General features: G+C 37.6%; 1 protein-coding gene across 1 annotated transcript in view; it reads right to left on the reverse strand.

Annotated features, from left to right (window-relative positions):
- Positions 1–18,023, reverse strand: part of LOC124596394 (E3 ubiquitin-protein ligase RBBP6) — a gene marked incomplete in the record, with an annotated part of 290,964 nt that overhangs the window by 96,539 nt on the left and 176,402 nt on the right. Inside the window, 2 exon segments of the mRNA XM_047135519.1 lie at positions 5,915–5,982; positions 9,210–9,326. Of these exon segments, the coding sequence (XP_046991475.1) occupies positions 5,915–5,982; positions 9,210–9,326 (185 nt within the window).

An 18,023-nucleotide genomic window follows, 5' to 3' on the forward strand; every position in this document is an offset into this window, starting at 1 on the left:
TTAAATACTTAAAATGGCGACGTTTTCCTTACTTGAACAGCGTGCAATCATTCGTTTTCTGAATTTGCGTGGTGTGAAACCAATTGAAATTCATCGACAGTTGAAGGAGACATGTAGTGATGGAGTTATGGATGTGTCGAAAGTGCGTTCGTGGGTGCGACAGTTTAATGAAGGCAGAACATCGTGTGACAACAAGCCGAAACAACCTCGGGCTCGCACAAGCCGGTCTGACGACACGATCGAGAAAGTGGAGAGACTTGTTTTGGGGGATCGCCGAATGACTGTTGAACAAATCGCCTCCAGAGTTGGCATTTCTGTGGGTTCTGTGCACACAATCCTGCATGACAACCTGAAAATGCGAAAAGTGTCATCCAGATGGGTGCCACGAATGCTGAAGGACGACCACATGGCTACCCGTGTGGCATGTTGCCAAGCAATGTTGACGCGCAACGACAGCATGAATCGGACTTTCTTTTTGTCGGTTGTGACAATGGGTGAGACGTGGATGCCATTTTTCAATCCAGAAACAAAGCGCCAGTCAGCTCAATGGAAGCACACTGATTCACCACCACCAAAAAAATTTCGGGTAACCGCCAGTGCTGAAAAAATGATGGTGTCCATGTTCTGGGACAGCAAGGGCGTAATCCTTACCCACTGCGTTCCAAAGGTAACTACGGTAACAGGTGCATCCTATGAAAATGTTTGAAGAACAAATTCCTTCCTGCACTGCAACAAAAACGTCCGGGAAGGGCTGCGCGTGTGCTGTTTCACCAAGACAATGCACCCGCACATCGAGCTAACGTTACACAACAGTTTCTTCGTGATAACAACTTTAAAGTGATTCCTCATGCTCCCTACTCACCTGACCTGGCTCCTAGTGACTTTTGGCTTTTTCCAACAATGAAAGACACTCTCCATGGCCGCACATTCACCAGCCATGCTGCTATTGCCTCAGCGATTTTCCAGTGGTCAAAACAGACTCCTAAAGAAGCCTTCGCCGCTGCCATGGAATCATGTCGTCAGCGTTGTGAAAAATGTGTACGTCTGCAGGGCGATTACGTCAAGAAGTAATGCCAGTTTCATCGATTTCGGGTGAGTAGTTAATTAGAAAAAAAAATCGGAGGCCTTAGAACTTGAATGCACCTTGTATTTGTCAATTTTCAGATTACTTTATTGCTTTGCTCTTAATCTGCTTCCTAAGATTAGTAATTTCAGTTTTAGAAGTCCTCTTTGCCACATTGTATTTTTCCTTAAAAATCAGCACAGTAGTCTCCTTATGATGCAGGTTTAGTTCATTTATATTCTGCCTGAGTCTGATCAGACTTGAGAGTTTAAGTCAAGGGTTACTTCCATTAGGTAGTGTTTAACTACATTCTGGATTTCTGTGAAAGGGCAGTAATAGTCATAATGTCTCAACAAGGTTGGAAAGAATCTATCCCATTCATTGTTATATGCTTTCACTCAGTATACAGAATCCCATTTCTCCTCTGGTAGTTAATGACATCAACATTTTATCGATTCGAAGTTCGTTTCTGCTGAACAACCTTTCTTATTTTTGGCAGAGTTGAATTTATGTGTTCAATCACCTGACAAAAGATGTCACAATCAAGATACTGTAATTTTCCTTATCTATAACATTTCTGCTGATAAAGCATAATCCACTCTAGTGGAGCATGTACCTGTTACTCTAGTGTCTGAGCTTACTACATTCAAAAGATTTTACGAGATTAATGTATCAGTGAGCTTTAAGTGTATTTGAATTGGCAGCTATTAAAGTCACGAGATATAGTACCATCATTAGGACCAGTGTGGAAAACTGTGCTACTAAATACATTACGTCAGCATTTGAAGGGTGATATACTTCATGATTAGCTAACAGAACTTTACTGTGGAGCACAACACTGGTCATTTTAACAGGTCTTTTTTTGTGTGCTGTTAAAAAAACATTTCTTGAACTGCTGCAGCAAAACCCTGCATCTATGGACCTATTGTTTAGGAAATTCTATTTTTAACAAGCATTTCCATTCATCCTGGCGAAACTAACATAAGAACAATGTTATTTTTCCCCACTTTTAATGAACCCCACTTTATTCCTTAAAAACAGAATTTTTACAAATGTTTTGTAAACTGAAAAATCAGTTTCTAAGTGGTTCATAACATTTTTGAGTGAGTTTCTAATCTCTCTACATTTTGTTTCACACAAGCCGTAATTTTTGTCAAAAGATATAATAAATGGTTCCACCAGTCAGTAACTATGTGGATTGTAGTCAATAACTTGATTTCCTTCATAGCGATACTGGCAGATGTGTTGAAAGAATCAGAAATGAATATCAATGCAGTTCGGGTCATGTGATGTGATGTCACAGTCACTGAGTCTACAAATTACGAAGCACAAAAAGTGCAGTTATTTGTTTACTGAATGATCAAAGTTATCAATTTTACTTTTGTGGAATTATGGCCTGCAAACATTAAAAGGCGACTATCATCCATGATGTTGGCGACAATACTAACATAGACATTTCAGACATGGCAAACAAATATGATTTAGTGCCGTCTACATGTGTGGCATATTCAAAAATAAGGAAGCATTCTTAAATGATGTAGCTAATCATTCCTATGCACCCAAATGGGAGGAACATTCTGTTGCCTACATTCAGAGATGTGAAGAATATTTTGCTAATGTAGTTTTGAGGACTGAGAAGAGGAATTATTCCTATAAGTGGAAACAAACTGCAAGAGAAAGTTCATAAAATTGAAACTGAAAATTTCAGTGGATCGAGTGGTTGGCTGAATCGTTTCAGAAAAATATCATAATCTATCATTTCAAAGTGTAAATGGAGAAACTGGGGCTCTGGTCAAAGTAAGTGTAAACTATTGGAACAAAATTACATTTCAGTGATTGATACGGGACTGTGACCCCAGATACATTTTCAACAATGATGAAAACTAGCACCTTTCATGATTTACTATCGTTAAGGAAGAAAAATGCCACAGAGGTAAAAAAAGTAAAGAAAAGGTGACGACCCTACTACATGTAAATAGTGATGGAAATCAGAAGTTGCTGCCACCATTAACGCCCAGGTGTTTCCAAAACATAAAAATGCTATTTTGTACTGATGAGAACAGAAGCAGATCCTGGAGACATCAGAAAACGCAAGTCATTTTCAGCTTGTAGGTATCAGCATGATACACTTTGTTAAAGCCACTATGCTTATGTCTGATACTGCCTGGAGTTCTGTAACAGGAGGTCTGCAACAAACAGACTCTCTTAACTCATTTCACAAAGGATGGCTGTGATATATGAGTTGCTGCTAAAGACAACACAGTTTCAGAAGAAGGATGGAGTAGCAAAACTGATATTTCTCAAAATTTAACATTCCTGACTTCCATACCAGAGACTGATTCAAGTGAAATGCTTACAAAGGAACACGTGTAGGAGATGGTAGTGACAATGAGGAAGACAAAGAAAAGAAGCATGTTGCATCACATTTTGCTGCTGCTGTGCAAGCAACTGGAGCTCTCAGTAATTTCTTTTCCTCTTTTAATGTAGATTAGTTAATTCCAAGTTATATCAACCAGCTGGAGCAACAACTTCTTTCATTACAATGTGCTGGAAGAAGAAAGCAATAAAGCAAACAAGACTTCTTGATTTTTTTTAATAAAGGATTTGGGTTGCAAAAAGTATAGTAATTGTATATGTGCTGAATATAAGTTTGTGGCTCACACTATTGGTAATTTTGTAATCAAACAGTGCTTATATCACCTAAACATGCTTTAACTATGATCTCCATTGTTGTTTTACTGTATATGTCTCCTACACAAATTGCCACACCACTGTCTTTCTGACAATGCCTGAAACAACTGCACTAATAAGCAACTTTCCACTCTATTATTTCACTAGATTTTAGACCATGTTCAGTTACCACCAACAGATGTGGTGAATGTTCCTCTATGAATATCTGCAACGAGTACAGTTTGTTGATGAGAAACTGAACATTAAAATGCATTACACTTCAGGGTGTTATCCCTTCTTGTTGATTTACTACTTTGCATGAATCACTTTTATGCAAGTTGAAAATTTTATACAAATTGTGTTAACTGGGGCTTTAGTACTGTGTTGAAATGAGTTTTTACTTTTCATAGTCTGGTTTTCTTCACATGAACAGTACTGAGCACATCTCAAGTACTTCCACAAACACTAGCATGATAATACTTTCTTCCCAAAATACCCTTGTGGCTTCAGATTAGACAATTGGATCCTCTTCCTTACCAGCTTTGTCGCACAATTCACATAACTAGAAAACTGTCTTAGCCTCTCCCTTTCTGCTTATGTGAAGCCTATGGGCTGTGTCTCCCTCACGATTCATGCAAATGTACAGTGTTTAACTTATTACACAGTTTTCTGACTCAGAACTGTAGAACTGTGCTGCTTTATTTATACAGGACACTGTGGCAAATTATGTCTCAGTCATGTTTATGATGATAACATTCATCTTAAATTTTTCAGGAAGTTTGAATAAAAATGCCTTAAGTTACTACTTTGCATGAATCACTTTTATGCAAGTTGAAAATTTTATACAAATTGTGTTAACTGGGGCTTTAGTACTGTGTTGAAATGACTTTTTACTTATTTCATAGTCTGGTTTTCTTCACATGAACAGTACTGAGCACATCTCAAGTACTTCCACAAACACTAGCATGATAATACTTTCTTCCCAAAATACCCTTGTGGCTTCAGATTAGACAATTGGATCCTCTTCCTTACCAGCTTTGTCGCACAATTCACATAACTAGAAAACTGTCTTGCCTCTCCCTTTCTGCTTATGTGAAGCCTATGGGCTGTGTCTCCCTCACGATTCATGCAAATGTACAATGTTTAACTTATTACACAGTTTTCTGACTCAGAACTGTAGAACTGTGCTGCTTTATTTATACAGGACACTGTGGCAAATTATGTCTCAGTCATGTTTATGATGATAACATTCATCTTAAATTTTTCAGGAAGTTTGAATAAAAATGCATTAAGTCACAATTCTTTCGTGTTCTACTAAATTACACACAATACAGTTACATTCACTGCTGCGAAATATAGATAACATTGAATTAAATAATTTCACAATAAGTTTCTTAAATACTGCACAGGGTTTCCCTCCTTTCATTTTTATATACACTGTTACTACCATCTACTACTACAAGATACTCGTATTTTTTAGCTGAGTTGACTCTGCTATGATATTCCCCACTAACGCAATTAACATGGCCCCAATGTTTTGAGGGTATATTTTCATAAATGTGTGTAACGGAGCCTTCCCTATGGCTGCTGGCATACAGTAGGAGTTATCTGGTGCACCTTTGCAGCAGGAAGTTCATTTACTAACCATTGTTTTCAGAATAATTTAATTATCTGGCACAAACACAATTATTTCGAACATAATTAGCGGTTTTGGTTGACATCAGTCACCCTCCAAATATGAAACACAGGCTGTGATTCAGTCCCATCACTGCAGAAACCACACTCACTCAGTGGTGGGGCTTTTCATCAGAAATAAACATGACTGTGCAATTTAATTAAATTATTTTCATAACAATCAATCACTCTGGTCTCCAGCTCAATGGTGCTGCCATTCTTTACAAAATACCATTATTCATTCATTAGTTCTGTACATCTTAAAATTTCGTATTTTCTTGCACATTTAAATTTCTGCTGATATTCATTCAACAATGAAAAATGAATTGTTTGATATGTTTGTTACACTGTACAATAAAAGGAATCAATTTGATTTCAATGTAAATTTAAATAAACGATGTCTGTCAGTTATCACTGTCTTCCACAACCAAATTCACAAACAAAACTGAACAACCTATTTTAATTATTCAAATTGAAAAATATTTAAAAGATATAGAACTACTTTACCTGATTCATGAGGAAATGGTGCTGAACCATGTTCAAAATTAGGTGGTGGAACACGAGGAGGGAAACCACTGGAAAAAAAAAAGAAGTAGCTCACACACCAATAAAAATTCCAATACACATACAATTTACAATATACAATAACCATGAAAGAATATCTAGCTCCTCAAATATCATAACTGCAAAATGCTCTCTAGTATGCTTTATTTGTCAGTGGAAATACTAACTGTGCATATCACTCTCACCTTACCCCACTTCTACAAAGTGTTATCATTACTTTGGTTTCCTTTTCTCTTTCTCTTCTCCATATATTTGACATAATTTCCACGAACAGGTTAACTGTACGACACTAGCTTCAGAAACTGGACGAAATTGTAATATGGGCTTGTCTGACACACACACACACACACACACACACACACACACACACACACACACACACATATTTAATGTCCATTCGATAATGATATCATTACAGACACAGCAAAATCAATGATAATGGAAAGATGACACAGGAAACTGACTATGCCCTTTTAAAGGAAACACCTTGGTGTCTGGCTTAAGCGATTTTGGGAATTCATGGAAAACCTAAAATAAATCAATCAGAAATCCAGGATGGAATAACTACAATATTATGAAAAGAATAGGTTACTACATACCATATACAGGAAATGTTGAGTTGCAGATAGTCACAACAAAAAGACTCCTATACAGCTCAGTTTTGCGCCAAAAGGCCATGTCCTGAAGTACAAAGCACAATTCATACTCATTCACACAAGCACAACTCACACACTGGTGACCAATGTCTCTGGCTGCTGCAGCCACTGTCATTCTATTGCACCAGTAGTATGATCATTCTGGTGTAGCGCGAACGCCACAGAACCTCAGGTATCTTTAACCATACATCATTAATCTATAACTGTCACCACCTACTTACTATATTCTACATTTCCCAATATTCATATATTTATCAATTTCATTACATTTACTGAAGAAAAGTAATAGTAAAATTATTTTGTTCATCTTATTCCTTTTACACTTGTAAATTTTATTGCTACATTCTACTCCTGTACCTCTTTCAGAATGGCTACACTGTATGTCATTGAATTACAAAAATTAAAAAAAAAGAACTTGCCTAAGAGTATTACTGGAAAGAGAAATATTAAGTAGTATAACACTAAGTACAATTATAGAAAATTTGGTGAAGAATGTGCCAGTTACCCTCAAAATACCTTACATGCCATAGTTACTTGTCAAAACTGTGAGACTATAGAAGTGTACTGGATACTAGTAATTTTGAAGTAAAGGATACTCTAACAAATTAGTTATAAAATGCCGATGAAAATACAACCATAAATGAATTTCAATTGCTGCAACAGGTTATCCCGTCACAGCAAATGGAGAGACTTGCATCCATGCAACTGATAGTCAAATTATTAATAGTTATAGGCATCCACAATCACAGATCTCTAAAATGCTCTATGAGGCTAGTCTCAGCTACTTTATCTAAAACGGAAATATTTGACTACTAAGAGACTCACAAATTAAAAATGTGTAAGAGACTGTGCATGTAGTACGGCTTCTTCTGTCTGGGCTTCATGTAAGAGTCTATAATATGGACAAGTTATGGATGTGTGTAGGATTGGGGGGGAGGGAGGATGGGGGATGGGGTGGAAGGGGGATTGTTCAAGTCCCTCCCACCCTTTTGCCATGTTTAAAATTAAAAAATCCACATCTACATCTACAGTAGAAACATACTTTGTACACCAATGTGAATGCATAGCTGATAGTACTTAGAATTTTGCCACTTGTGGGGGGGGGGGGGGGGGGGTCTTCTTGTTCCACCATATATGTAGCATGAGAAGAATGTCTTCTTAAATGTGACTGTCTGCACTGCATTTAGTCTAATCTTGTCATTGGAGGGTCCACGGTAGTAATACTTAGAGGACAGAAATATATTTCTATATTATTTCAAGTTTTACTGCTTCCTAAAACTTCATAAGCAGGCTTCTCAGGATAATGGCATCTATCTTCAGCTATGCCAATTCAAGTTTGTCACACTTTTTGTGATACTCTCTCATGAGGAAAACAAACACGTGACCATTCACGCTGCTCTTTTTGTTACATTTGACATCCCCTTTTAGTCTTGCACAATTGAGCAATATTCTGAGATAGGATGCAAAATCTTTCCTGCAACCTATCCCTGTACTTATTTCAGTATAACAACCAGATATTTTAAAACCTTCTCAATTAAAACTTATGTGGAAGATGACAAATGAGAAAATAATGTAATACACCTACTAACAACAACCCTGCACTCCATAAATAATACTCATACCCAACACAAAATATTACCACTGATAAATATCTTAAAATACTCTCCAAAATCAACATGCACTTACTCAACCAGGAATTGCTAACTAGGATTTCTACACAAGGTGCACCCATTATAAATACAACAATCAGTTTGTAATATCTTCACATATACAGGCATTCACAGATGGACATTGGAATCATCGAGAAAGGGTGTCCATGCTGAATGTAATCCATAATGAGAATATTAGAACAAGATGCAGCAGAGTTGATCAAAACAACAAAACCAGTTCCTCCTATTACACAAGAAACTGAAGTTCAATACTGGAAAACCCTAGATACAAACAATAGAAGGATTAAAGACAACTGTATTCTGATTAATTGAGGCACTGAGACACAGACAGCAACATAAGAAAGACTGAACCTTAACCAAAGGTTTCTGACAAAATCCTTCCACACACACACACACACACACACACACACACACACACACACACACACACACACTCACTCACTCACTCACGTCTGAGGAAGTTTAGTATCCTGAAGTGTAACTACAAGTTCAGTCTTATTTGAATGCCTGTCTACTGTTCAACACCTCAACTTTACAGTATGTGGCTGTCTTCATTCTTTCTGGTTTTTCTTTTAAAGTTAGCTAATTGTTTAGAGGAACAATATAAGCATGCTGTAAGACATACATGAAATTAGGAAATGGTACTTCATCACAAACTATCCAATATCATCTACAATGTATGACTATAACAAGTCACACATTTCTGGCAGTCTACAAACAATTTGCAGGCATGTTAAATAAGACTTATAAAGACTAGATTCAACAGATACCAGGCAATGTCAAATTGTGGATAGCAGACTGCATGTTAATTTATAACGGCAACAAGAAAGTGTCAGTACTAAAATGAAGGGTGAGAAGAACTAAAGCCACACCAAGCTAAGAGATGCAGTTTATTGTTTTTACCCCACTTACCCAGCAGGTGCTGGCTGACTGACGTGTGGTGGCCGAGAATGGAAGTTTCTACTGTGATCTGATGTTGGCACTGGCATAAGGCGTGGATGCATGTGTTCCACTGTTTGGCCACCAAGCCTAACATTGTTATAAGCAAGGGGTTCTCAGAGTACAGCCACAAATGCATATATAGACATACAGTTGACATTATTTTTATCTCCAGAAACAATGCTGACTAAATATTTCTTTCTTAATTAGTGTTTGCATCAGAGAAGAATCTGTGGCAAGAGCTATATGATGTTAAGTGTGCTTGATCATTTGAAGTTATGTTCTTTAGTCTCACTTCATTTCTAAGCAAAGTGATACATGAAATGAGTTATGAGAATGTAGTTGAAATGTCTCAGGTTTTGTAACATGTTGAAATACAGTTGTCAGTATCCTGAATGATGGTCACACTGGAATACAAGTCTAAATATACACTCATTACAGGATATGGGGCAATTTCATAATGCTATACTTTCACCAAAAGCAAATATACACAATCTTATTGAAGTTTTTATACCAATTTTAGATGCATTGATCTGTAACATGAAAGGCTGGAGGTGGTGGTAGATCAGTTCTCGCTAAAAGTCTCCAAATCATATTCAGTATTCAGATTTCAAAGACTGTAATAATCTGCCTTTTTGATTTAGTCTTTGATGCAAGAGCATAGACGAAAAATTTGTGCTTTATGAAACTTCATTCAAAGATATTACACACTGATCAATACAATAACTGTTGTGGTCTCTTTCAGATGTTGCTGCTGATTCATGACTGATCCAGTTATCTAAAATGTGTAAAGTTAGATGCTGCCAGACACTTTTTTGAATGGGCGGTGGATTATCATCTCATTAGAACAGAGTTTCCCATTGTCCACTGAGAGTTGTGGTATTAACCACCTTTTCAGCATGTTCAGGTACATGTGTTGATTTGGGTGATAATGTACAGTTTCGCAGATCATCATACCCAATCACTGTGCCTATTAACTTCTCCCAATAAATGAAACATCATCTTGTAACTCACATGATTTGTTTCAGATAACCCTAAACCTGTTGAATAATTGTTCACAAAACTCTCTTTAACATGCCTCCTCTTCACAAGGCCATTAGGCTTTAGGTAGTAAATGATTTGCAGTTTTTATTAGTCCACAAAAATTAGAACCCTCCCCCCCACCTCCAAAAAAAAGCTGTTCTGCACAATCAATATGCACAAGCCGGAAATAAATTTATTCAACATCAGGCATCCCAAGCACGAGTTAAAAGAGGTTCTAATGGTTTCTGGCTTGTACTGAACTTTTGAGGGCTGAGAAACCACAGAAATTTTGAAACTTCCCCGTTTTTTCACTGCTTACCCCCCTCTTCAGTTTTTCAGCTGTTTACCCGCAGTTGATCGTAGAAGATTGGCAGTTTTTATCAACTTTGTGGAAAAAATAAATAATGCTCATCTTCTAACACCTGTAACTCAGAAACGGTTACTCCAAATGAAAAATGTCATTTATGAAAGTTGCTAAGCATCAAATTCTGCATAAAAAGAGCTACTAAATTTTAAAGTTGATCACTTCTATGCAAAGACACCAATAAAAAAGTGGAAGTATTCACAGCACTAAATTCCCGCTAAAACATTTTGTGAACTTTTGTGAAAACTTTAAGGAATTGCAGTTTCTGAGGAAAAACCGAGTAGTGCTGCTACAAACCCTGAAGCATACAGTCAAGATGAATGGTGAACCAGTCCCTGTCAGTCCTGATACAATTTTAGCCAAATCCCTTTCCATGTAAAGTAAATCCCTTTCCATATAAAGTCATCACAACAGCTAAACTGTTCAATCTAGCCAATTTTAAAATCACAAGCAACACACACTTCATCCTTGGCCATGGGTCCCTCTTCGCATAGTTGTGTGGAATACTAATGAGATCTTTTCTGCCATCCTTGGAAAGTATGTGAATTACAATAAAAATCAGTTTGGGTCCAACTATAGCATACTGTCTGATGGATACACTGAGGAAGGAGTTGAGAAGAGCATAAAAATGTGCCCAAAGGGCCTGTGATACGTTATCCACTTCTGTTTTATTTGACGAACCTTTTTGACACGACAAAATCAAATTTATAAACATGTTTCAAAGAAGGCAAGCATCCAACATGTCACGTCAGATTTCACGGATCTCAGTGTCACTCCTAACAAGGCTGCTGAGACAGTAGTGAAGTCAGTTTGTACACATGTAGCAGCTCGAAACCTCTGAATAACCTACACCTGTTCCAGACAGCTTTATCAAAAAATAATAACTTCAATCTGCCCTGTTTGCCACCCATAGGAGCTACTGCTCACCAGCACTTCTCACTTTCTACTTGCACATTTAGACATGGAGGAAGAATTAGCTGGATCCACTGAAATGGGGGGGGGGGATCTGATCCCACTGCAACCACCAGGAACTGCTCAATACAATACCCTGTATGTGCAACAAATGAAGCTAAGTAGCTTGTACCTGCAGGAAGGTGTTCATAAAGTGCTTGGCTATACGCAACAATTGTAAGAGGCTTTTATGCATTAATTCTCAAAAAGGAGGAAGACACCTTCCTTAATTCTATGTATGTCTACAACGAAATTTACATTGTTGAGGAAGAAATTGATTTAGATCCCATGCCAGAAGATGGTGGAGAATTGGAAGATGTTTCCTCTCACGGACCATCGCCCAGAATCGGTGTAATCACACACACACACACACACACACACACACACACACGCACGCACGCACCTATTATCATTTTGGTCTGGCATGGTAATAAATAAATAAATAAATAAATAAATAAATAATATATAAAAACAAAGATGAGGTGACTTACCAAACAAAAGCGCTGGCAGGTCGATAGATACACAAACAAACACAAACATACACACAATTTTGTGTGTATGTTTGTGTTTGTGTGTGTTTGTTTGTGTATCTATCGACCTGCCAGCGCTTTTGTTCGGTAAGTCACCTCATCTTTGTTTTTATATATAATTTTTCCCACGTGGAATGTTTCCTTCCATTATATAAATAAATAAATAAATAGAGCTAACTGCTTAGGTAGATAGGTACCTAACTAACCTGACAATTTAGTTGGAAGAATACGGATGACACTGAGTTCTGAAGTAATTTGACTCCACAAAAAAGTCTTAGAAAGAATTTAGTACTTCAAATAATTACTCATTTGTTCCAGTATCTTTGCATAGGAGTGAGAGAATTTTAAAATTTTGGATTCTTTTCATGCAGAATTTGATTTTCTACAACTTTCATCGACAACATTTCTCACTCACTTGGAGTAGCCATTTTTGAGTTACAGGCATTGTAAGATGTGCTTCACTCACTTTTCCACCAATTTGGTAAAAACTGTCTATCTTTGAAAATCAAAAAGCAAGCCATGCCATGAGCGGCGACAGGCCGTAAACACGCACTATCAGAATGCGACAAACAATGCATGACACAGTACAGTAATGCATTTTCAGCTTAGAGTGACGTAAACACCTATAACAAAGAAAACGGCACTTATCAGATCAAAGCAAAATAAGCAATTGATTCAAACCAGACGAAGCATGTGAGAAAGGAAGGGTACCCGTATAAATACGGACGGAGCGCCTGACGCATAGCAATGGCTACCTGGTAAAGCTTAACTGCTAAGCTTACGACTCTAACCAAACTACTGTAGCTGCATCGTCATTCATTCAACCTAAATTGTCTCTCATATTACAACGGACCAACTTTGTTTCGATTTGGAGTTGCGGCCTAAAACTTTTCTCCCCCCTTGAATTTCGAGTCTCAAATTTCACGTGTGGCTTAGATTCGGGAAATTTTTTTTTCCTTTATTTCGAGTCTCATCTTTCAGGTGTGGCTTAGATTCGAGTGCGGCTTAGATTCGAGTAAATACGGTAATCGGATAACTAGAAGGAAAAATATAAAGAGACTTCAAAACTTGAGACTCTTCAGTTTCTCAAAGCATAACTGACAGCAAAATGATTAACTTATGTGAATGGATCCTGGTGTCCTAAAGGCACAAATCTAAGCAACTGTCCACATTACTATGATCAGGGACTCTGATAAACTGACTGCCTCAGAGTGAGTGCATGGTTCTTACACCTTTCCTCATCCCTACAACTTACTGCTCTGTCGTCAGTTCAAATTTGGTGGTGCATGCTGGATATTTCCATTTGTCTCTTTCCTTTTACTAATCCAACAGAGCATGGGTCTCATGCCATATTAAGTTTGTAGCCACGCATCACAGTTGATCAGTTGGTCACTTCCTCTAATCTCAATGGATTTTTTAATGACACAGTCTTAGTATTTCGATGTCTGCACCACAACCTTAATGTAATTGTAATCCATTCAATATCATTCAGGATAAACAGTGCTCTGCAAATGCTGAAGTGGGTTGCACCAATCGGTTATGCCATTTGTGTTGACAGTAGCAATCTTCAGAGCATGCTCACTCTGATCTATGCATGTCATGCCCCACTGGCAGGAGACTGGTACTTCTATAACGCAAAGTCATCATTCACACTACCAAGAAGTGCATGTGTTTAAGCTGGTGGACAGAAAACAGTCTTCAGATATGTTTTCCAAGGATTTCATCTTATCGTATTTTGTCTAGGAGGTCAGTTCATAAACACACTTGACAATAGCAACCTGGTTGTTTGCTACAATATTATATCCACTGGAAACTATTTCATCATCAATTATACCAAGAGAAATTGACGAGTCCTGTCAGGTCAAATCACATACCTCCAAATGCAGGGGATGTATTTCAGCATGGAAAAGTTTGGCAAGTTGTGCTACCGAAGAAGTCATTTTCTGAGAATCTCTGCATTCCTTGTAAGGTACTGGGATGAACACATTGAGTTGAACTTTAAAATGTTGATGCATCATATTGACTCAGTGGGAGCTAGAAGAATCAAGAATTGTGTCTGCCTAACCTTGATATGGAAGGGATACACTTTACGCCCTGGAACCTATAGGTGAGTCAGAAAACCAGTTTGGTTCATCTAAATCTGGTGACCCCATTCAGCCCCTTATGTGGGAATGTACTGGTGATGTCATCTGGTCAGGGCATATTCTGCATGAAGGAAGGGCACTGGATGTTTACCAACAAAATTTAAGTGTCTTTCTTAGCACCTACCATTGGATACTTCCTACAAGACAATCATCTTTCTTACTGACAGGCACCTGAATCACAATTCCATTCTGTTACGAATGCACGTATCATGGAATTCTTAGCATGTACATGAAATAGCAGCATAACTTCCTCCTGCAGTAGCTGAAAAGTTATGTTACGACACCTGTAATACTCTTATCCGAATGAAAACTGCAAAACAGAAAATATTCGGAAGGGAGAGGCGTGCCATCTACATACTAAGAGAAGATTCTCAGTGTGTACCAGGAGATCAGCACAGATTCCACCCAGAAAATCCCAGAACAAAACAATGGCACTTCCCAAAGACTATGGCCTATCAGAGAAAGTGCTTCAAAAGCTATTACGAGAACTGGTTTTGTTAAGGCTTTATAAGCTTCCCAGCATCCATAAAAATGGGGTACCATTCTGCCCCTTATTTAGCAAAATAGAAGTTCCAACATAATTATTTGCTAAGTACCTGAATGAATTGCTTAGGCCTTATATTGGTAAAAGTTCACACTACACAAAAATGCCTTAACAGTTTTAGGGTACAGAATTCCACTGCACTGCACTGCAATCTATCCACAGTCAGCTCAATAGTGCTGTCACAAGCTTGTGCATGGACTTTACCTTTTTATATTTCCTTGAGCATCCCTTACTGGAATTATAGGAAGACAATCTAGTAAATATTGGAAATAAGTGCAGAAGATAGCAAAGTAAAGAGAGAGGGAGAAAACGTTAATTCAGAATGTAACTGAAAGGGGAAAGAAGGAAGTCTGTTGAAGGGTGAAGGCGCAAAGTGGGAACTACACCCCACCTTTTTTTTTTTTTTTTTGGGGGGGGGGGGGGGGGGGGATCTCTTAAGATTGAAAACAATGGTATTGGGAGTTGGGTTCAAATAAACCTGATAGCAAAGTGTCATTAGGATGTGGAGCAAAACTTGCAGATCATATGTAGGTGCTTACATAAAGTAACTTTTTCCTTGACTACATAGTTTTTCCAGTTATGGGACAAAGGTATATGATAAATAAATTCTGAGCCAATTACAAAATCTAATTTAAAGATGCACAATAAACAAAACTGGTGCAGCATCTGACCCTGTGGTGGTAGTGTGTTATTTCTTATTACTTTATAGTTATAATTTTCTTTTTGGTTTGACATGAAACTGTCTCCAAAATCAGTTTCCGGATAAGCATACTCTGCATATTCTCCATAACTAATTTATGTTGAAATTAAATTTAGTTTTATTCATCATGAAATCTGTATTTCTTAATCATGAGGAGTAGAATGAATAACTAATAAAGTGGTGCTGCAGCAGAGAAAATTATGGCACAACTTGAGTAAATGAAATGATAGATTGATAGAACATACCCTGAGGCATGAACGAAAACTGTTGGTAATAAAGAAAGGATTCGAGAGTGGTGGCACACAGCCAGATCAAAGTACGTGTAGAATGCAGTAATTATTCAGAGACAACAACCTTAGAACAGAATAAACTAGTGTGGAAAGATGCATCATGCTGTCTTCTGAAAGAACACCACCAATACAAGAAACATATCCATACTACTGAGTCAGGTGGTTATAAATTCTGAACTGACACTTCAGTTATGGGTATTAGTAGGGACCTGAAAAATCTGCATTCTGCAATAAATGCAAATATAGATACAAATTCTGCCTCAAAAAGCAAAAATTCAGATTTATCTCACAGACAGTACTCCACAGTGAATTGTGTTTAGATGAACTGTTTTATCAGTGATAGCTATTTCAAACTTTTTTCTACATGTTAATATACAAAATGTAAACAATTTTTGGTAACTAGTGATGCCCTGGAAAGACAATGTGAGTAAGAAAATATTTGCAAAATAAGACGTGCTCATACGGAATGACGTATCAGTGTGCTCAATGCTCTGGGAGGTTGGATGTTCTGTATCAGATACATGCCACATACCACAACTTACTACTCAGCAGAGGGGCCTAGCATCTTGGAACAAAGAAGCTCATATGCCTGTTTTGTAGCTAAATCAAACAATGGAAAATCCAGAATGGAATAATGACAGTATTATGAAAAAGATAATAAATTGGTACTAACCATATAGAGGAGACGCCGAGTCGCACATAGGCACAACAGAAAGACTATCAAGAAGTCGGGCTTAAACTGCCTCATTAACAATTTAATATTCTGCTTACCTCACCAAGCAATTGTGTGGCAGTCATTAACACATGTTCTGTGCTGCACATTGCTCATTGTTCTCTTTTCTTATTTTGAAATGAGTGAAAAGACTATTCCTGATCCATCATGGCTTTTGATTAGACCCTCAGAGTATCAGAAAGGATCAGTGATCCTTACGACAGTGTGTCAGTTCAGCTTTCACAGAACAAGGGGGTAGTGGACTGTTCCCTGCGAGAGGGAGGCAAGGCTTCTTGTTCCGTGGGGCTTCTTTCCCCACACTGCACCTCTCCCTTCTGGATGTTGAAATTCTAGTTTGTTTACCCTTGCAGCTGTCTGCCGGTATATAATGTGCACACACTGCACTGTAACGATTCAAAAACAAAGCCTGTCCCATATTTCAGTTGTGTTGAGGTTCTTCCCCTACAGGTAGCATTTGAAAACAATGTTTTCATTTCTACTGCTACATTTAGTGCCATGTTGATTCTATCTGCAGTGCTGTTAAAAATGGGTTGCATGGCTATGAATCCCCATGAAAGGTTGAAATTAATATTATGCAGATTTTGTCACCATCAAACTGGGTGGAAAAGAAAAATAATTTACTTATGGAATATGTTAATTTGTCTCTGGAATATTGTTATTACAAAGTTTTTATATCAATAAATTAGGGGGTTTCCTAGAACTGAATAAATAACATTAGAGTAAAACACCAAGATTGTAGGTTTGAATACCAGTCCAACTTTAACCTAATAGGAAGTTTCAAAACTGTACACTCCACTGCAAACTGAAAGTTTAATTTTGGTGTACCAACCTATTTATTGTAACTCCCTAGGTTACATGGTGGCAATAGAAATAGCATTTTAACTTACAAGAAGCAGTCACACTGGTAGCAAATACCATCTTGTGACAAGAAAGCCCACACTGATGGTAATCTGCAATTGTTGCTGGTGAACTTTCTGAAAATGTATGACAGATGTCCAGCAATGACGTTTTTACACATTTGGCACAGTGAAGTGCACATGCAGAGTTTAAGTGTTCATTAGCCTGTCACTAGATAAGAACAAGGTAGCTTCAAACAGTATTCTGCATGTCAAGTGCCTAGCAACATTCCTTCCACAAATATCAATAGTTGCAACTTATGGCATCTCAGATGATGATGATGATGATGATGATGATGATGTCATCACAGGTTTAATGCAATTTCTTCACTGCCAAAATGTGTTATTGCTTTATTTGTTCCATTTTTATATATTTTCTCCTTTCATCAACCCTCTATAGGTAGCCGATTGTCTTTCCCTTATTTTATATATTTTTCCATCAGGAATTTCCACAGACTTCAATACCAGGAGTATTATTCAAAGATTTCTACCATGTGTTATGTGTTTCTGACTACTTGATCCTATGCTGCCCTCACCTCTTCATCTCCCAGAGTTACCTATTTGTCTTGTATTGTATTCCTTTCCCCTGTTTCAATCAACTGTTGCCTAACA

Source organism: Schistocerca americana, chromosome 2 (genome assembly GCF_021461395.2).
Source record: "Schistocerca americana isolate TAMUIC-IGC-003095 chromosome 2, iqSchAmer2.1, whole genome shotgun sequence".
In the NCBI taxonomy this organism is placed as follows: domain Eukaryota; kingdom Metazoa; phylum Arthropoda; class Insecta; order Orthoptera; family Acrididae; genus Schistocerca; species Schistocerca americana.